Here is a 22173-nt window from a genome sequence, read left to right as displayed (position 1 = left end):
TGTGAACCGGCTTGGTCTCACCAGACGACTGGAACGCTGATTCGGTAGCAGGCTTCTTGGCTCGCAACAAATCACTCGGATCTGCGGTTTTCTGATATTCCTGTAGTTCTACTACCGCCATCTGAGCATCAGCGATCTTTGAGCCTTTCTGAAAGCACTCTTCTGCCTTTTCCGATTGCCAGTGATGGTGATCACCCCTTTGGGACCAGGCATCTTCAATTTGAGGTACACGTAACATGGTCGAGCCATGAATCGCGCGTAGGCTGGTCTGCCTAAAATGGCGTGATAAGCACTCTGGAAATCCACAACTTCAAATGTTAACTTTTCTTTGCGGAAATGCTTCGAATCGCCGAAGACCACATCGAGGGCTATTTGGCCGAGTGACTCAGCCTTCTTCCCAGGTATGACTCCATGGAAACTCATGTTGCTGGAACTGAGTCTGGACATCGGAATGCCCATTCCCTTTAGCGTCTCCGCATACAGTATATTCAATCCGCTGCCGCCATCCATCAGTACCTTAGTCAGTCGAGTGCCTTCGACGATAGGATCGACCACCAAAGCTTGCCTCCCAGGGGTGGCTATGTGCGTTGGATGATCAGACTAGTCGAATGTGATGGCAGTCTGAGACCATTTCAGGTAACTGGGCGTTGCCGGAGCAACCATATTCACCTCACGGTTGATAACTTTCAGTCGACTTTTGCTCTCAACATCAGCAAAAATCATCAGAGTGGAATTGACATGGGCATATTCTTCATCACTACCCTCTTTGTCCTCAGCCTTGTCCGACCCCTTCTCCTTATCCTTGGACTGTTTTCCTTGAAACTGTTGGATTAAGATCCGGCACTGACGAGTGGTATGTTTTGGGTAGATGAAGTTACCCTCTTCATCTTTTTCGTTGGGATATGGCATGGCAAATCCATCACGTTGTTTCCTTCCTTGTCTTTCACCTTCTTGGGGTTCCAAGATCCTTTGGGTTTCCCTTTGAACTTGCCCTGAGTCACGGCCAAGGCTTCTCCAGGAGCAGCGGGTTCGGCTTTCCGCTTCTCCTTCCGACTAGAATTTCCTTTTTCCGACTGGCTTGGCTTGTATTTACCACTCCGGAGTTGATCCTCTTCTTCACCATTGGCATATTTGGTGGCGATCTCCATCATACGACTCAGGGTCATGTCTTCGGTCCGACCAAACTTCAAACTCAACTCTCTATTCTTAACGCCTTCCTTGAAGGCACATACTGCTTGGTGATCAGATACATTTTCCACTGTATGATGCAACCTGATCCACCTCTGGATGTAGTCTCTCAAGGTCTCATTCGACTTTTGCACGCAGACTTGCAGCTCGGCCAATCCTACTGGTCGTTTGCAAGTTCCTTCGAATGTCCTGACAAACACTCGGGCAAGATCTTCCCAAGTGTAAATGCTGCTAGGTGCCAGTTGGTTCAGCCAAGCTCTGGCTGAGCCCTCCATCATGAGCGGTAGGTGTTTCATGGCCACCTCATCATTGCCACCGCCAATCTAAACAGCCACTCGGTAGTCCTCAAGCCAAGTATCGGGCTTGGACTCATCGGTGAATTTGCTCACCCCAGTCGCCAACCTGAAGTTGGGAGGGATCACTACGGCCCTGATGGCTCTGCTAAAACACTCTGGTCCTGAAACATGAACCCTGCTGCTGGTGGGCGCGTCTCTGTCATGGCCTTCACGGTGAGCTCTGTTCCGGTCGACCAGACCTTACACGATAATGGATCTCGCATCAAAGCCTGGTTCCCTGGGGTCGACCGGAGCTCTTCGGCCAACACTGTGCTGGCGTTTGTCATCTTGTTGCCGAGGGACGTAAGACCCACCTCTTGTGGGAGGAGTGGGCACTCGACGCCGATCATCGCGATCGAATCGGTCATCATATGGATCACATCGACCCCCACGTCCCTCACGCCGCGGAGGCGGTCTGGGGCTGTGAGCCGACTGAATAGTATTTGCAGCGATGGATCGACTGTGAATCCTATTGCGCGACTGTGATACGGCTGAATTCTGATCTCCTGCTGCCCGGAGCAAATCCCTGATTTGCATCAAGCCTCTGCCAGCCTCTGATTGAGAGGGCTGAATCGACTCCGCTATCCGGGCCGCAGCTGCTAAATTCTGAATTGGGGTTCGGTATACCTGAGTCGTCGGCGGAAAGAGTTGACGTCGACTGGAGTCTGGAACTCGTTGCCGCGCGCGCTCGTCGAGTGCTCGCTAGAGGTTCTCCAGTCGAGTGCGCTCAGCCAAGTTAGCTAAACGCGCATCCTCCAAGGCACGAGCCTCGGGGGTTTCTCCTACGATGGGAGTATGCAGAGCATCCATATTCCGGCGGCAAAGCTCTTCTCTTCGCAGAGAAGTAAGTGGCTCGGGTTGATATTCCTCGTGAACTTGTGCGGGGTCGCCTCCACCGTCCGTTCCATCGGTGCGGGGGAAGCCGGGAGGACTACGAGGCCCGTTGACCATCAGGACCTCCACCGCTAGGTCACTATTGTCGCATTCGGATGCGGTCTCTACGGAGCCAGTCGACAGATCAAACAGGCCGTAGAGAGATTCGTCGGGCTCGATCGCCGCGAGTTGAGTGGTGGCCGATTGGCGAGCCACTGCGTGTTTCAGCCACCTCTGAAGCCTCGACCTACCAGAACGCTTACGCTGGCGGGAGACAGGGAGTGAGGATGATGCAGGACTCGACCGGTATGGGGCCGACGGTTACCGTAGCAGGACGCCGCGGACACATGCACGAAAGTGTGTTGCCCCGCGGACGGGAAGCGCGTCAATGTCGAGTGGAGCCTCCTGGAGCCAAGCGGAGTCGTCAGCAATGAACGTGAGCGCGCCGAGACGGATCTCGCGGCCCTCGACCAGAACTCCGCCAGAAACCATGATGAAGGCGATCGGAACAATTGCAACTTCTCCAATAAGCCGCTAAGACACCTGCCCCAAGGTGGGCGCCAACTGTCGTGGTACTAAGACTGACAGTAGAATGGGGGTTAGGTATGGAGAGGCAAGATCCTAGCTATGGAGGAGTTGTAAACACAAGATATTTACGAGTTCAGGCCCTTCTCAGAGGAAGTAACAGCCCTACGTCTCGGAGCCCAGAGGCGGTCGACTGGATTATAAGTGTATGAGTTACAGGGGTGTGAGCCCTTCTACCAGTGGAGGGGGGTGGCTTATATAGTGTCTGCCAGGACCCCAGCCAGCCCACGCAGCAGAGGGTTTAAAGTACATTAAGGTCAGGCGTTACCTGTAACGCCTTACATAAAGTGTCATTATGACTACAAAGGCTACTTAATCACAGACCGTTTGGATACAGAGTGACTCTTGATCTTCTAGTGATCGAGTGAATCTTCATGGTCGAGTGTCCTTGAATTCGTCGAGTGGAGTCCCTCTTGGTCGACTGGAAGGCAGCTTCTTCTAAAGATGTCCTTGGGTAGGGTACTTTAGACAGGTCCATGACCCTACCCTAGGTACATGACTTCATCAACCGACGCGTGGGCTTCGATAAGGTGATCCCCTTTCACCATTCTTATTCCTGTTTGTGGCGGATGGTCTTTCGGCGATCCTAAGAAAAAGAGTTGCCTCTGGTCATATTACTCCGGTGAGAGTATGCAGGCGAGCATCAGGCATATCTCACTTGCTATTTGCTGATGATACACTGTTGTTTTTTGAGGCAACTAGAGGTCAGGCAGAGAGCGTCAAGGATGCTCTAGACTTGTATGGGGTGGCCACTGGGCAAAGCCTCAACTATGAAAAATGTTCCATGTTCTTTGGTTCTTCTTGTCCGAATACAATTCAAGATGAGGTTCGGCATGTGCTGCGTGTGCAAAGTCTGGTTTTTGAGGAGAAGTATTTGGGCCTGCCTACCCCTGAGGGTCGCATGTCTAAGGGGAAGTTCCAAAACCTTCAGACAAGCTTGAAAAAACTCCTTATTCAGTGGGGTGATGGTCAACTTGCCCAGCCCGGAAGGGAGGTGTTAGTGAAAGCTGTTGCACAGGCGTTGCCAACCTATATCATGGGGGTTTTCAAACTACCTTTTTCAGTTTGCGATGATCTTACAAGAATGGTTAGAAATTTTTATTGGGGTTCGGCAAAAGGGAAAAGAAAGGTCCATTGGAGGGGGTGGGACTATCTAATGCAGCCAAAGGAGAGAGGCGGTGCATGTTTCCGAGACTTCAGGTTGTTTAACCAGGCGCTTTTGGCTCGGCAGGCGTGGAGATTGATCTCTAGGCCGGACAGCTTATGTGCACAGGTTCTGAAAGCAAGATACTATCCAGAGGGCAAGCTGGAGGACACAGTGTTTACCGGGAATGCATCCTCTTCTTGGCAAGCAATAAGCCACGGGTTAGATTTGCTAAAGAAGGGTTTGATTTGGCGTGTGGGCAATGGAAGGAGCATACGAGTCTGGCGCGACAACTGGATCCCGAGGCCTTTCTCATATAAACCCATCTCATTGCAAGGTAGATGTCATGTACGCTTTGTCTCCGATTTCCTGAATGAAAATGGATCCTGGAAAGGGCAGTTGCTGTCGGAGTACTTCCTTGCTGTGGACGTTGATGAAATTCTAAAGATTAGAGCTTCTCCGAGACAGGCGGAAGATGTTATTGCATGGGGACCCAATAAGCTGGGAGTGTTCACAGTAAAAAGTGCTTATATGCTGGCGTTTGATGAAGCACATAGAGAGAGGGCGTCCTCATCTAGCTCTTCTCCAGATGGGAGTAGAGCTTGCTGGTCTTACATATGGAAAAGTGTGGCACCTCCTATTGTCAAGAACTTTGCTTGGCGAGTAGCGACTGATGGGCTTCCCACTTGGCGGAATAAGCATAAAATTGGACTAGAAGTGTCCAGCACCTGTCCGGTTTGTGGTGTTGAAGAGGAAGATAATTTTCATCCGTTTGTGCGCTTCCAGTTTGGGAGAGACCTGTACTTGGAGATGGCCAAGGTATGGAGGTTACCCGGTATTGATAAGCTGATAAATAGTGGGAAGGAGTGGCTGCTAATTGCACTATCACAATTATCTGAAATTGAGCGAAGCATGATGCTTATGACCTTTTGGCAGAGCTGGTTCGTCCGGAATGAGATAACTCATCAAAAACCAGCCCCACCACTGGAAGTTTCGGTTCGTTTCCTGCAAAGCTACCTGGAGTCACTGTTGGCGATCAAACTGAACTCCAACATGGATCCGATTAAGGGCAAGTCCGTGGTGGTCTTGGATTCTTTACCTTCACCAGGCAAAGCTGTATCCCCGGAGGCCAGATGGTCTAGACCAAACAGAGAGTGTGTTAAACTAAATACAGACGGGTCCTACAATTCTTCTGGAGCAGCGGGAGCTGGAATGATCCTCCGGGATTCTAATGGTGACATTATATTCTTAGCCTGCAGAGTGTTATTTTCTTGCAGAGATGCTCTAGAAGCGGAGTTAAGTGCATGCATGGAGGGGCTCTCGATATCTATTCAGAGGTCAAATCTTCCTATTGTTGTCGAGATGGATTCTTCGGAGGCGGTGGCCATGATCACTTGTGCTGGTTTGGATCGATCTGTTTATGCTTCTCTTATTAATGAGATTAGATATCTTGTTAGTCTTCGATCTACTTGTATTACTTACGTTTCGCGAGTTCAAAATAAAGCTAGTGATTGTCTAGCTGCCTTTGGGAGAGTGGAGAGTAGAACTATGACCTGGATTGGGTCAGGCCCTCCGGAGGTGGTAGAGATTGCTAAAGATAATTGTAAAGACTTGATTATTGAGTAATACAAGTATTTCCCCCGCAAAAAAAAATATTCTGCTTTAGTTTTTTAATACTGAAAGTGCGAGGAAGAATCTAACATATTGAGAGATAGAGCTCAGTATTTCACCATGATCTCGAATATCACGCGAACCCTGGAATTTATTTCATACCGTTGCAACGTATGGGCTCTTTTGCTAAAACGTTAACTTTTATTAAAAATAACGAAATTCCCACGTTTAACCACATTATCAACGTTTATTAAAATAGATATAAAAATGATACACAATGGCACATGAAAAAGGTTATGCCCATTTTTCAGCCTGGTGCAACGCACGGGCATTTGTACTAGTTTAGCTTATATTATGTTTACTCCTCAACTCATGTTTTATTATGAAATAAACCGTGCGGTATCTCTATGTATCATATGGTTATATGAAGATACAGGTATCTAGTTTTGGGGATGCTGAAAAGCAGGTAAAAGTTTAACTACCGAGCCGAGATTTTTTATCTATAATGAATTTGGGTTTTGCAAAAAATATATATATATAATGGATTTGGGTATCCAAGATTTGATTCTACTGTTGGAGATGCTCTTAGATAAATCGAACCAGCAGTTCTGCTGATGCGAGCACCCTCCGGCATGATGTGAACAATCGATGGTGGCAGCGGTGGCGGCCGGAGAATCTGGGCGTCCGTGGGCATGCGTGTGTGATCAGCTCCTGGCTAGGTTGTGCGTAGCCAACTCTTTGAGCTGTCGCGTGCATGCCTTCAGAACATCGGCAACTGTACCCCATCTCTGTGTGCGCCGTTGCCAGATATGGGCTGCAGTTGCCGATGTTTGTATCTGGGTGGGGTTGTCTTCGCGAGCAGCTCTGTATCTCGTCCATTCGAGAATAACAAATATCCCAAATTAAACATGGCAATTGTTACACGTTCGAAATAGTTTTATTACACCCCAGTCAAAATAAAAATAATATCAAATAGTCTTATTACAATCCAATTGAAATTTGTTTACATGAAAAGAAATTAAACTGATAGAGAGATCTATTGGCTGACAATGTGAGTCCATATCTGCTCAATCAAGTCATCCTGAAGTTGGACATGAATATGTCAATTACGCAATTTTCGATGGAACTCGACAAACTGTTCAAAGGTTTTGGGTGTCAATGGTGCTGGTGGGCGCCCTGTGGCAACGAACTGCCTGCCGGAAGAGGTTGGGGACGACGGGCGACGCCAGCGGCCGTAGCTTCTCTCCCCCCAGCAACAACGAACCACGAACACCGACAAAATGCTTTCTAGAACGTCGGTGTGAGACAACTATGGCATGGCGTGGTGGTGGTCGGGCAGCGCGCGGTGGAAGGCGACGCGGCCGGGGACGGTGGTGGCGATGGCAATGTCGGGGACGGAGGAAGGTAGAGGAAGAGAAAAGGAAGGGTCTGCGTCCCCAACGGGCGGGTCAGGGCAAGACAAGAGCACGCGCCCTGTTCGTCCACGCATCCGTTCGGCCGCAAACTTGACCCAAAGTTAGGCCGAAAATGTGTCGAAAACGGATAGAAAATAGACGACCTTATTTGCTTCCGTGTGTTGGAGGATCCGCTCTATCCGTTTACCCCTTAACGAACACGGACAGACCATTTGGATCATGCGTTGAGTTGGCCTTAGGCACCGTTCAAAGCCGGAGCGAGGAGATGGCGTCCATAGCAACGGCAATAGCAGCAGCGCACGACACGGTGTCCTCCCGGCCTGGCTCGTGCCCGACAGGTGGTGGAGCGACGTGCCCCGGCGCAGCCGTATAATGACGTGGTGGCGGCAGAAGCGCATGGCTCGCTAGCGGCGCAAGCTCGACAAGGCCAGCTACAGTGGCGCCCTTGCTTAGCGGCGGTCCTTGCTGTGCATGGTGACCGCACACAAGATGCTTGAGAAAATGATGTTATCGTATGAGAAAAAGTTGGGGAAGGGGCGAGAAAATCATTGACACCTCGGCGGTTTTCCCCTCATTTCTGGTTTTGACTAAATGTCTCCGTCTTTCAAACATTAGGGACTAGATGTCGCCAATCTTTCTCTAATTTTCTTTAATTAATAATAAAGCAAATAGCGTATCTGGTCGTCCGTCGCACATTTTGCAAAAATGTCCCTCTATTTTATAAATAAACACGCGGTATATGTTTATGTCACTTTCGAACTGTTTTTTTATCAGAAAACCCCCTGATGTTTTAGGTAATCAACCCGCTGTTCATATTTAAATCAGCCGAACCGTTTTTTCTTCTAACATAAACCTCCCTGACTTTTCGGTTAATCAATCCGCGATTTATCTAGATAAAATTTTCAATATCTTTTAAGCCGCAACTCCGATTTTAACATATTATATATGAAACTTGTTTAGTAAAATGTGTAGAATCTAAATATGATGTATTTTTAGTTGTTAAATATATTTAAAATATTGCTTTGGTGTAAACTTAATCTATAATGTATGGTCTACTTTTCTTTCTTACAGGTGGAGAGGAAAGAAAACATCAATAGCCACGCATGCACACTTGTGAAAAACCTCGCGGGGAAAAACAACATATTTCTCATTTTACTTCGAGTAAGTGTGCGCGAGAGAGAGACACCTTAGAACTGACCGCATTCAAACACGCTTTCATTGTATGAGCACTGAGACCACCATCGACAACACAAATGTGATGCCGTGTAAAAATAAAGGATGTGAACACATTAGGGTCTTGAGTAATTGTTATTGGGTTAAGAGCGTCTGTTTTTTTTTTTCATTGCAACGCACGGGCTCTTTTGCTAGTAAAGATAAAGGACCAGATATACACTTATTGCAAATTTGAGAGACAAAAAACATAGTTTTCAAAAAAAAAATCACGTGTCTCTACTCGTACCACTTCTTTCCTCGTGAATTCGGGTGTTGCAAGATGGTCCCCCTTCCTGCTCTAGGTCATCCCCCTTCCTCCTCTAGGCCATCACATTGCTATTCTTTCCCTGTATCCCCAACTCACTCGCCCTCGTCCTCACGCCACGAATACGATACGCTTCCTCCCCATCTTGGATGTCGTCTTTACCTTTTGCAGCATGCGTGTCTGCTTGATCTCGCTATTGTGTTGCTCCGACGGTTGTTTGTGGTCACAACAGCGACGATTTTTTTTTTTTTTGCGTGTAACAACAGCGATGAGTTCATCATATTTAACTACTCACGGTCATGCTCAATGGCGAGTTACTTACTGAAAAGTGACAAATGGATGAAAACCAATACTATGCCTCGCCACAATCACTGGATCACAAGCACAATGAGCATGGATTCGTCGGTGCTCCATTTCCATGCAGAACATGCCTACATTTTTCTTATGCGTACACAGGCGTACATATAAATATCTCTTGTGCAGACAAAACACTATTCGAGGACTATAGAATATAACTAGCCTCCGCTGCCACTCGACAATGACTTAAACACCAAAGGTCAAGGGCACGTACGAGTACAACAACACAGCAAGGAAAATACAGAGGCAGATCTGCCGACGTCGGCGCCGAGCACGCCACCTTTCATGGATCCCTTCGGTCCATTTCGTGTCGATTTCCTACGGACACACAGTAACAGTACATGACATGAGCACGCAAAAAAGCCACACCTCGCAAGACAGATCACGGGTCAGCCACACACCGCCTTGAGGATCCTCTTGGCCTCCACCTCCCCGTGCCTCAGCGCGGCCAGCAGGCACGACTGCTCCGTGAGCAGCTTCTGCATGGACGGCGTTTCGCTGGGCACGATGGCGAAGCCGTCGTGGTACTCCTCCATGTCCTCGGCGGCGAGCTGCCACACTATCGCGCCGGCGCCGGCGCCGCCCCTCTTGGCCGATTCGTGGACGATGTCGTACACCGACTTGTAGAAGGCGTCGCGCTGCGACTGCTCGAACCCCTTGACCAAATGCGACAGCCCGAACTCCGTGAGCACCACGGGCTTGCCGCCGAGCTCCGTGTCGCCGTCCTCGAAGTGGGAGCTCACCCACTGCGTCACGAACTTGAGCTTCTCTTCCAAATTCGCGTGCAGCAGCCTGCAATTGAGCTGGCGTCTCATCCAACAAATTCAGAGTACTCGTAGTAGCTAATTTGTTGATGGGGATGGTTACCAGGTGTCCGGGTAAAGGTGGACGGAGGCGAAGTCGATGTCAGAGATCTTGGAGTTGCGGATGAAGTCGAGGCCGTAGTTGTTGAACCAGTGCCCCGGATTCACGCTGAGCTTCTCCGGTGGGCTCGTCGGGCCGTAGAACCCCTCGGTGCCGACGGTCAGCAGATGCCTCCTGTCGATCGACTTCACGTACCCAGCCATCTCCTCGATCCAGCGCTGCCCCCATCACAACCAAATCAGAAAAATTCTTACAAGTAAATGATCGCAGTTTACGTCTAGTATCAAATTCATACGGTAGATGCAGATCGGCAATAAATGTGATAGATAGTCCATGGGTAGCATCGATGGACTCACCTGCAGAGTGTTACCGGACGGATCGGTGATGCATCTGGGCTCGTTCATCAGCTCCCACGCCAAGATGGTAGGGTCGTCCTTGTACTGCACCCCCGTCAAGTGGTTCGTCCTCGTCAACAATGCCTGCACCGAAACAAAAGTAAAAGTATGCAACTTTAACCACTGTAAAATTGCCACCGACACTTTTTGTTTCTCCGTCAATGGGATGCTAAAAACATAAAAGAAATCAGCTAGCTAGACATTGATGCTCTGGGCACGATGCTGCAACTGTTTAGTGTTTTACCTTGAGGTAGACTTTGAAGTAGTCGCGGATGGCGGGGTCGAAGAAGAATGAGTCGTTGGAGGCGGTGAGGCCGACGCCTTCGTCCCACGCCCACCGCACGTACTGCGTCTTCCCGCCGTACACCTCCAGGTTGTTGGCCAGGCTAAGGACGAGCCGCACGCCGTGCCGCCGGGCCTCCACGACCACCCGGTCCAGCGCCTTGAAGACGCGCTCGTCGAAGTGTCCCGGGGAAAGCTGGAGCGCGTTGTAGGCGCCGTCGTTGAAGGCCCAGGTGCGGCACACCGTGAGCCCCATCCCGGTGGCGGCGCGGAACATGTCCGACACGCGGTGGCGGCTGGCCGGCTCCACCGCCTGGTCCATGAGCCAGTACGAGTTCCACCCGTTGATGTAGAATGGCCGGCCCCCCAGGAAGAGCTGCGCGCCGCGCCGCTCCACGAACGGCAGGGACGCGTCGTGGGACTGGGACGCGCCGGGGGACGGGAGGAGGCCGGGGAAGCGGAGGTCCACCTCACCGAGGAGGGAGAAGTAGAACACGGCCACCAGGGAGGCCAGGCCGAGGATGTGGTACACAAACAGGCCGTTGCACGACGCCATTGTTCGGTGCCGGTGGGGTGTTCTTGGGGTGCTTTTGCGGTGCTACTGCTAGAGGAGCGCCATTCGGAGTGGGGGATGGAGCCTCTACTTCTAGAAGGCGGGAGTGAAGTAGGAGTGGACTAGTGGGAAGGGAGGCAGCGGCGGTGAGGCGTGAAGCAGGAGGGGGGACCTGCACACTGTGATACTGGTGGCGGTAGCTTTGCCCGAGGTAAACAGTTATATTCGGCGAGGAGTAGGGCTGAAGGCTAGTGTTACTCCTTTGCTTATAGGACCTTTATAGAATTCTAATATATGATTTCCTCCTGTCCAACTTCCCCTCTTCATTAGGGCAACTCCACCGCTAAAAATCCAATCAGCCCCAAATGTTTGGGCGAACCAACCTATGGTTAAGATGGTTAGGTAGACAGTGGTATTTTCAAGCCATCAGAGTTTAAAACCTAGTGCTCGCATTATTTCTGGATTTTTTTCAGGATTTTTCGCGATGCGCTTTCAGTGGGAGGAGACGTTCCCGTCGACGACGAGGCACCTATGGTGGCTTCATAAATCTCAAGATGATATGCCGGCTCAGTCTCTTGGAGGTGCTCATAGGGGTAGGGTGTGTGTGTGTGCGCGTTTATAGGGATGAGTGTATGCGCGTGTATATGAGCGCTTGTGTCTGTACTGATGCTGGAAAAAAAGCCCCAAATGTTTGGACCAGACGGCACGGACACTTTTGATCATCCATCGACGGTCATCAATTTCGTCCGAACAAAACCGGGCGTAGAAATCCCGCAAATTGCAACTAAGGAAGCATTGAGCATCTCTAAACATCTTCAAAGTGTCAAGTTTGCTAAAATCAATCGCCGGGGCAATATGATGGCGCATGAGATTGCTAAACTTAGTTTTAATATTATTTTTCTTCGAAATGGCAGTTATCATGCATTCATTAAGAAGAAAAAAGTTGCTCAGTTAATTAGAAAAACCGAGCGAAAACCACATTGCCAAGTTATTGAAGAATCGGGCGACAACCATCACCACTGCTGAGCGGCACACCTAAGATACCCCATGCACACCACTCCAAAGAGTATCTCGTCAAGATAGCACACATGCGTCATCGCCATCACTCCTCTCCTAGAGGCGTCATCACCATCCCTAAACCTTGGACCAACGACTCCGAGTTCGGTGCGTGCGATCATCAACTTAACCGGCATTGTAGAGGCTGGGTGAAGATGAATGAAGATCCGCACCAAACTCAGCCACCTACGACCGGACAACGCAGCTCCGACTCTGACGAACAGCTACAAAGGACAAAACCAAGCATGGCTGACGCCATGGAAGAACGCCGAACAGGCCACATGCAGCTAGTCATAATTTACTACACGGCCCCAAGGTGTGCGAGTCTGTAAAAGATAGGAAAAGTTCAGGTCTCGTTTGAAGTCGTTTTAGGGTCAAACTCTTAGAGATAAAGTGTGTTTTAAACTTGGTCGGTTTGTGATCAGGGTCACGACATGTTGGGCACGAATAGTGGGCCGAGTTGGTCGTGAGGTCGGCTCCTTGAGCCCTATATGATGTGAAATAAAGACTCGGAAAAAACTGCACGTTGGCAGTACCAAACCCTCTCTGTTTTGATCTGTTTCCTTTGTTCTTCGCCTACCTCCTGCAATTTTCGATCTTGGAGCTAAAACGTGGAATCAGAGCCTCGTCGTGATCGCCTGGTACCCGCTAATCATGGTGGACAACGACTTGAGCAAGCAGAGGACTACAGCAGAAAGTTCCGGGGCGGCTAAAGCAATTGTCATACCCGGGACGTCATACCCTTGCTTTGATCGGGAGAACTTTGGGGTTTGGAAGGCTCTAATGGAGTGTGCCCTACTATTCGCTGAATTGTGGGATGTCGTCGACGCCGGCGGCGAAGCCTACAAGAAGGACGGCACCGAGCACCGCAATGACAGGCAGGCATCGACGACGCTCTATTCGGTGATGCCGATGGACGTCATTCAGCATATCATCGCTAACGAAATGGTGAAGGAGGCATGGGATACCTTGAAGCTGCTCTTAGAGGGGCATACCTGTGTCAGGCAAGCGAATCTGCAAACTCTTTTGAGCAATTATGAAACGCTTGTGATGACTGATGAAAAAAACCGTGGATGCTTTCGCTTCGCAGGTGATGACGTTGGTCAATGGAATTTGCGCACTCGAAGAAAACTTGATGGAGACTTCAGTGTTCACGAGATTCTTGCGCGCCGCTCCTCCCCGTTACATGCAAATCGTGATGGTGATTGAGCAGTGTGTCGACCTGACTATGTTGACGGTCAATGACCTTGTTGGCCTCTACAAAACTCGCGATGAGAAGATGCGCCATACCCTCGCTGATGCTAGGGACGACGAGCACATCATGCTCACGAGGGCGTAGTGGCAGTTGTTGATCACAAGGAACAAGAAGGCTGGCGAGGGCTCAAACAATACTCGCCAAGATCTTACACCAAAAGAATAGAACAAGAGGAACGCCGGGGAAGCGCTCCAAAGAAGAAGAAGAAGTTCGATAAGCGCAAGATCAAGTGTCCTAATTGTGGCATCATGGGGCACTTCAAATCTGAGTGTAGGAAGCAGGCGAAGGAGCAGGCATATATCACAAAGAAGGGCGACATTGATGATGATCAAGCCAACATGATACTATGTGAAATCTGCGAGTTTCCAGACATGGACGAACATGTGCAAGTAGCTGAAATCGTTGCACTTGTGGAGAAGAAAATTTATCTCCACGAGGAAGAAGAGAAGAGGGCTGGAAATTTTTGGTGCCTTGATATGGGCACAAGCAACCATATGTCGGGGGATAGGGCCTAATTTAGCGAGCTAAGCATGATTGTTGGAGGGATGGTCAGGTTCGGTGACGGCAAAACAGTGCCAATCATATGAAGAGGCACCGTGGTCTTCGAAGCAAAGAGTGGTAAACACAAGATTCTCACAGATGTTTATTACATTCCCATGCTAGAGACGAACATAATTAGTTTGGGACAACTTGAAGAGAGGGGTTGCAAAATTGTGCTCGGAGACAGATATTTGTGGGGCTATGATCGTCAAAGAAATCTCATGATGCGTGTGATGAGGTCTCGGAACAAAATGTATGTCCTGAATTTGGACAAGGCACGGCTAGTGTGTTTGCTAGCAAAGTTTGATGAAATAGGTTGGAAGTGGCACTCGCGTTTTGGTCACTTGAATTTTCATGCATTGAGGAAATTGGGAAAGCAGCAGATGGTGAGTGGACTGCCCATGATTGATCATGTTGATCAGCTTTGCACTGGATGTTTAATTGGCAAGCAACGCCGAGGTGCGTTTCCAAGAGAAGAAAAAATCAGAGCTTCAAAAGTTTTGGAGCTAGTTCATGGTGATTTATGTGGACCCATTACTTCGGCTACCCCGTCCGGGAAGTACTTTTTGCTCATATAGATGACTACATCAGGTATATGTGGTTGGTCTTGTTGAGGAGCAAAGATGAGGCACTTGAAGCTTTCAAAAAGGTTGAATATGCAGAAAAGTTGAAGGCATTGAGGACTAACCTTGTTTAAAGCTTATTGTGAGAAGCATGGGATTAAGCGGTACTTGACGTCACCTATACTCCACGGTAAAACGGAGTCGTTGAGAGGAGAAATCAAACCATTGTAGCTATGGCCAGAAGTATGTTGAAAAGCAAAAGGCTACTAGCACTACTGCAGGATGGTCCAAACGTGACAGTCGAATCAGAGACCCTTCGACGAAACTGTATGCGATGCATCAATCACAAACGGTGATGTAATAAAACCATCAAAAAAGATGCAAAGCGTTTGCGATGGCGTCGACATCAAATACGGTTCATATTAGATTTGTGTGTGCAATGAGTGGCAAACGTTTAATCCAGAAGAACTGCTCGCGATGATGAAGAACAACAGAAACAGGCAGACAGATGAGGGTGTGTGATATACGGCATACAGTTCACTAGGATGAACTGTGTGTGATTAGGCAACACAATGGAAACGGTTCAACTGAACAACATGTGTGTGATACGCGGGAAACAGGTCCGTAATCAGAAATGTGTGTGAAGACCATAATAACACAGACGGTTGCTGCTAATAAGCCGTGTGATTTGCTTTGTCTATGGAAGAATAACATGTATATATATAACTGAAATAAACATCCAGTTACATGGGTGACTACACAGATCATTCACACACACCTCAATAAACACACGGGGTGCAACCAAATGCACGGGGACTGGCGCCATGGTGGGTGGGGGCGCGCACGGGCACGGGCGCTGGCGTTGGCATGTACACGAGCTCAGGCGGGTCCGAGGAGACCTTGTTGGGAAATGTAGCATGCAATTTCAAAAAAATTCTTACGCTCACACAAGATCTATCTAGGAGATGCATAGCAATGAGAGGGGAGACTGTGTCCACGTACCCTCATAGACCGAAAGCTGAAGCGTTAACTTAACGCGGTTGATGTAGTCAAACGTCTTCTCGAATCAATCGATCAAGTACCGAACGTACGGCACCTCCGAGTTCTGCACACATTCAGCTTGATGACGTCCCTTGAACTCTTGATCCAGTAGAGGCACGAAGGAGTTGATGAGTTCCATCAGCACGACGCCGTGATAACGGTGTTGGTGATGTGATCCGTGTAGGGCTTCGCCTAAGTACTGCGACAATATGACCGAGGAGTAAACCGTGGACGGGGGGCACCGCACACGACTAAGACAATTGATGTGCTTTGGGGTGCCCCCTTGCCCCCGTATATAAAGGAGGAGAGGGGAGAGTGTCGGTGTCAAAACCGGCAGATCTCGGGTAGGGGATCCCAAGCTGTGTGTCATGGATCAATGGGTAACAGGAGATAGGGGACACGATGTTTACCCAGGTTCGGGCTCTCTCTATCGAGGCAATACCCTACTTCCTGCTTGATTGATCTTGATGAATATAGGGTTACAAGAGTTGATCTACCTCGAGATCATATGTTGTGGTCTAAACCCTAGAGGTATGATGAGTAATGTCATAATGATCTAGCCCATCTATCGACTAGCCTAGCCTCGGTTTATATAATGTACTAGAGGCCTAGGATAACAAGAGTCCTAGCGGAATACGCCGGTGGGGAGGAGTCCTTGTCTTGATCACCAAGTCTTGTGGAATCTTCCTCGTGTATGCATCAGCTGTCCGAACTGGCCCATGAGTATACAGCCATGGGGGTCCTCGGCCCAATCTAACTGATCAGGAGACGACATGGTGAGTACCCCCTAGTCCAGGACACCATCAGTAGCCCCCTGAACCGGTCTTCAAGTTGGGGACGCTCCTCGATTCTTCCGGACTGTTCTTCATCTTTAGTCGTCGGTCTTGAAAACTGGTTCAACAAATCTTCTCTTCGATCTTGAGGATCGCCGAGGTGAATCCGAAGAGTTTACACGTCGGGTATCCGAGGAGCCCCTTTAAGTTCTCGGCTTTTGTCAATGCCTTGTCATTTTTTATGCCACACCTCGGGTTTGAAGTTGTTCCCGTGCGGCGGTGTCCTCTTGCATCCGAGCCCCAATGTCGGACTGCATTCGAGGTATCTTTTGCAGCCAAGCACCAACACCGGACTGCTTCCGAGCTCCAATGCCGGACTGTATCCAAGCTCCAACGCCGGATTGTATCCGAGCTCCAATGTCGGACTATATCCGAGGTGCCATAGATCACCTTCGTTCAAAAAAGTTGAAGGAGTTTAGCCGAGCTTAATGCCAGAAATGCCCTCTATGGAGCTAGCCACTGGCGCCCGAGCTTTATGTCGGACTGCTTCCGAGGTGGTTCACCACCCCGACCGCAGGCTGATTTTTGGTGAATATTTTTAACTGGTGCAATTTATTCCCTGCCGAGATATATAGCCAGTATATGTATATCTAGTAGCCCTCAAGGTGTGTGTCAGTCTAAAACCTGAGATGCACCTAAAGGAAAACATGAAACCGTTGGTCCTAGTAGCCCCTGAGACTCAGGTCGATGCGCGAAATCGGCCTGAGGATCAACTCCTAGCTCGGTAGCATACGTAGGAATTGAAACGCAGTGTAATATATTAGAGATAATAGTGATCGGTGAATAGTCCCTTGAGAGAGGGTCTTGACAAGTTGCCGCAATATATTAGCTTGACGCCAGATAGGTCCAGATGGTACCTATTGTTGTCCGAAGATGCGTTTTCCCATAGTTCGGTCAAGCCGAACACTAAGCACTTTGAATTTCCTACATTGAATAGGCAACGCAGTAGCCCCCGAGACACTGCTTGGGTGGCAACACCAGATCAGGGGATCGATGTGCCCCTATAATATTTGTAAATAACAAGCCCGAGGACCAATAGCCCCCGAGCCTTAATGTGGGCACGGGTGGCCGAATTAAGGATCGATATCCATAGTAAAACCATAAATTATGTGTAATGATTCTATGTATCCAAGTACTCTACATCATTAATGCTTGAATCCATTTTGTACAAAACTTTGTTGACCGACCATCGGCTTCAACCTCTTCAGTCAGTAACCAAGGAGTGTTTTCCTACTTTATAAAGTCGTTATAAGGGCAAAGATTTATGGAAAACAAGGCAATCCGGCCATACGGTTTTATAAACAAAGGTACACGGAGAGATATGTTATATTACATTTTAACGTAAGAAACATCTTCCAAAGAAAATAGTCCCGCTATCGGTTCCTTTTGTTGGGTTATCATGCTAAGCATGATCATGACACCTCACCTCTGATCAATGCGGGAGAAAAATAATGAGGATCTAGTTCGGGGAAACTTCCCGAACTCTATGGTATTAATGAACCAAAAATTTTACTTCCGTCATTGCCGACCAATGTGATCCTTTAAGATTGCTAGCTTTCGGCTTCACCCAGTTTGAGGTACTAACTCGGATGACCCGGTAGTAACAACCATAGAGGTGCTCCCTTTACCGCCTAGCTGAACAATCGGGAACGTAGGGGTAAGCATAGGAGCCAGGCAACCCAGCTTGGCCAAAATCTTAAGTCAAATTGATGCATATTGATGTCTTTATAACGATGATTGTGGAAGGCGGCTATTGTATACTAAATACAAACGCCGATGATATGTTTATTTTGACTCCGTTGCGACCGTTTATCATTTGAAAGTGGCCCATCATCGGCTTCCACCCCCTTGTAGATGCTACACAGGGTGTTTTCACAATAACAAAACAACCCTTAGCCGACGTCTTGATGGCCGAAGGTGGTTGTGTTAGCGGAAACGAGGCAATCAGATATGTGGGCTTTATAACTTTCACTTAGTCATAGGTGCTTAAAGTTGGGAGGCCAGTAACTAGCCCCCGGTTAGTGTTCGGAGACAGTCGAGGTCAAGCCATAAACACTTCAGCCAATGTTATGAACGCCGTAATTTAACATGGGGTGACCTCTATCGATCTTATAGTTTAATACAGTCATCGGACCGCTGACCAGTTTACGCTTATTGTGACAGCTAGTTTTCGCCTTTCTCCACTGAGGCGCTTCACCATGCTAGTTGGAAGCACAATCGCAGTGGTTCTCCCTTTGCGCACCTAGCCGAACAAAGCAGAACGTAGGAGGCAAGCACAGGAGCCGGGCAACCCAACTATTGACCAAAGACACAATTCGAAACCTATGCATATATAGCAATATCCGAGAATGTTTTTGCTGAATCTCTAAAGGTGTCCGGCGTTGCACTACGAGACTTATGCTGGAAACACACAAATAGTTTAAAAGTTCCATAGGCTTGGAAAACCAAAAAACTTCACTAAAAACTTGACGTCCAAACTAGATCAATTGTTCGGTGCCAATTCGAAATTGGTCTCAAAAAAATTGTGCTTCTGTCGTGCTTTAACATGACACATCTGATCTCAAGACTTCAAGCGGGTCAGCCTACGGCTTCAAGCTCCTTATCCCGAAGGCGGAGTACTTCTCCGAGGCCAGTTTAGCGAACTAAACTCGAGTGGTTTTTAGAGAGAAGACACGCTATCCGGCTATTGACCATACACTCGAGACGAAAAATGAGCGGTAGAAAAAGACTTTGCAACGACCAAGAAGAAAACACATTTACTATAAAACAGCTCATATAAATTTTAAGAGCCCCCAAGTGACTTGGGTAAAAGAATTTTCTGTATAATGATTTGTATGTACCGAAGTACTTATATCATATCTGTGTTCACCCGAACTTTAAACGCGTCTTAACCGACCGTCGGCTTCTCCCTCTTCAGTCAAGGGCCGAAAAGTGTTATGTACTCCACCTGTCGAGAATATCAATGGTGTTTCTAATAACCAGGCAATCAGGCCATAAGGCTGTAACATACAAAGCGCGCACAGGGAACTTATACTATATTACTGACAAAGTGTAAGAAGCATCTTTGAAGAAAATAGTACCCCCACCGGTACCTTTCTTCGGTTGGTCATTGTTACTATGAGATTTGTGCAATAGATTTTTTGTACTCATGAGTTCCGTTGTGTGCCGACCATGATTGAAAACAATAAGAGCACTAGCTTTTGGCTTCACCCAGTCTGAGGTCCGAGCTCGGATGACCCGATCGTTACAATCACAGAGGTGCTCCCTTTACTCCCTAGCCGAACAATCGGGAACGTAGAGGTAAACACAGGAGCAAGGCAACCCAGCTTGCAGAACACATAAGTCAACATGGTGCATATTGTGGCGTAATACACGAACAAGGAACAAAGCCATACAAGTATAATCATATGCAAGAGGAAAAGCTCCATAAAGAAAGCCCCCAAATAAACGGGGTATTTTAATTTGTGTGTCACAAATAAAGTTTTGACAAGGAACTTTGTCACAAACAACTTTTCGCCAAAAAGTATAATGCTTGGTCGAACCGAACAAAATTAAAAACTGAAAGTTAATGAGCATGAAAGCGACTTGGCTGGTTAATGTGCTCGGTGTTGATGACGCGATTCGGTCTTGTGGTGGGACAAAGACGCCCATTGATTTGTGATAGATCCGACAAGGTTCACAGTCCTCGGCATGGCCGAGGTCCCAGCCTCCAAGCCCGAGGTGTCCGAGCAAGGAGTTCGGCACTCCGAGGTAGTGACACGGCTCGGCTAATACAGGCCGGTAGAGTGACGCCGAAGTCCCCGGTGTGGGTTAATGAAGTGATGACGAAGCCCCCAGTCTAGCCGAGGTGACGTGGTATGTCAGTACGCCGAGGAGGCAACACTGCCTGACCCGAATCATTTACCTGTGCACAAAAATAAGTGCAAACCGGAGATAGTAATAATAATAATAATAAATAAATAAAAATTGTTGCATAGTTAATAATTTATGCAAAGTGAGTAATAAAAAAAATATGGCCTGTGTGCTGAACACTCGATGAGGTAGAGCTCTCTCAGCGATGCCGAAGTCCCCAAGGCAACCGAGCGTGTCGATATGGCAATTCGACCAACAAGGTGATCACATGAGCTGATTTATGCCGATTGCGACAACATCGGCTTGCCAAAGTGACCACGTGATGGAGTCGAAGCCGATTACCTGCACATGTAAAAAGTGCAGGCCAACAATAATAATATAAATATATAAAAATCCTCGCGTAATTAATTTATGCAAGACAATTCATTTAAGAATATGTGGCCTGGCGCCAAAGTCAATGTCGATGCAGGGCGTTGGCATGATGCAGTAAAGGTGTGGCAAAGCCTGAATCCACAGGTCGGTCCGAGTTCTGGATGCAGCGTTCACCGAACTATGTACTGAAACTGACGGAACTACCATGTGACCGTCGTTAATGTGGCCGCCATTTGATAGACCTGTGTATAGATGATGGAACAAACCAGAGTAATAATTCCTTAAGAAAAATAAACCCAACAAGCAAAAATTGCTAGGGTTAATAGCACCTGCTTTATTTGTTGTAGCAGTCCAAAGAAAAGCGACTCCCAAAATTGGGAATCAATCCACACACCCATTTCCTGATGGGCGGTGAAGCGACAACATGGCGATGCTAGTAAGGGTTGGCTCACCGAGGCAAAGCCCTCGGTCCAGCTAACATGACGAAGCTGCTCGGCTGACAGCGCCGAAGTCTCTGGAGTAGGTTGAAGAAGGGATGGCGAAGCCCCCGGTCCAGACGAGGTGACGGAGCCGGTCGGTAAGGAGATGTTGCAGCTGCCATGTCAGCCAAGGTGTTGAAGTAGTTCGTCGTGATGGACATCGGCTCGAAGAAGCAACGGTGCGGCCATGCCGATGTAGGTCATAACTCGTGACGTGGTCAATGCCGGCTTGATGAAGTGACCGTGCGGCGATGCCGATGTGCCCGCTCCGTGTAATCCATGGGGCGGCGAGGTTGGTGATGATTTATCCTTCACGATGCCGAACTCTTTTTCGGCTTGCCGAGATGATGATCTGAAGAAGTCGAGCTCGGCTCAACAAAGCGACGACGTGTCTAGCGTAGGTCAGCAGCCGTGGAGCAACGTTGTCGGGCCGGTTTGACACTGACGCGATGGTGAAGATCATATTGGAAAAGACTTTAAAATTGGTGGGATGTGTTTGGGAACAAAACACAATACCCCATACAAAACTTCCTTCAAAAGGATGTCTGAAATCCCATTCAAAAAAAAGATGAACTCGGGTCGGATTCGTTCTCGCTCAGAAAACAGATCTAAAAAGTGATGCACTAATCGGAAGGTTCCCGGAGTTTGGACGGTCGGATCGAGCTGAAATTTTGAGGGGTGGTAGATATGCGAATTCCACAGCAAATGAACGATTGGATCTTCCAAAGGACCTCCGAGCTTGGCTCTGGAGACCATGCCCTAAATTCGTCTAGATTCCCGTCCAGATTTGACAGGGCTCCGGTATATCATAGATCGCCGGAGATTCCTCCATCGGAACTCGACGATATTTTGCATGGTTGTTGTAGACCTAATTCCGCACAATTACACCGAAAGAATCGTCAAAGCAATGCTTGAGGAGGTGGTGGCAGCGGATACAAGTTCGCTGTCCGGAAAAACAACACGGTCGCCCGAGGGCAATGTTGACGTTGAGCCCCCGAGTTCCAAGGATAGTTCCTCCATGATCATGATAGAGATCGGAGTTGATGTTGATGAAGGCCCTCATCCGAACATGACGATCGGAGGTAGGGGGCGCCCCCCCCCCC

General features: G+C 48.5%; 1 protein-coding gene across 1 annotated transcript; it reads right to left on the bottom strand.

Moving 5' to 3' along the window:
* Nucleotides 1–9045: 9045 nt before the first annotated feature.
* LOC119276825 (mannan endo-1,4-beta-mannosidase 2-like) lies at nt 9046–11282 on the bottom strand. The gene is made up of 4 exons (XM_037557987.1): nt 10489–11282; nt 10206–10328; nt 9853–10067; nt 9046–9777 (listed from the first exon to the last, which is right to left on the bottom strand). Exons 1-4 carry the CDS (start codon nt 11080–11082, stop codon nt 9375–9377), a joined length of 1335 nt encoding a protein of 444 aa, XP_037413884.1. The 5' UTR covers nt 11083–11282; the 3' UTR covers nt 9046–9374.
* Between the last annotated feature and the right edge of the window lie 10891 nt (nt 11283–22173).

The sequence above is a fragment of the Triticum dicoccoides genome, chromosome 3B (genome assembly GCF_002162155.2).
Source record: "Triticum dicoccoides isolate Atlit2015 ecotype Zavitan chromosome 3B, WEW_v2.0, whole genome shotgun sequence".
In the NCBI taxonomy this organism is placed as follows: Eukaryota; Viridiplantae; Streptophyta; class Magnoliopsida; order Poales; family Poaceae; genus Triticum; species Triticum dicoccoides.
This window is presented reverse-complemented; position numbering and strand designations above follow the sequence as displayed.

Coding starts and splice junctions, on each gene's coding strand:
- LOC119276825 (XM_037557987.1), bottom strand. CDS start 11,082: ATGGCGTCGTGCAACGGCCTGTTTGTGTACCACATCCTCGGCCTGGCC. Junction 10,329..10,488: donor ACTTCAAAGTCTACCTCAAG/GTAAAACACTAA, acceptor GTTTCGGTGCAG/GCATTGTTGACGAGGACGAA. Junction 10,068..10,205: donor CGTCCGGTAACACTCTGCAG/GTGAGTCCATCG, acceptor TGATGGGGGCAG/CGCTGGATCGAGGAGATGGC.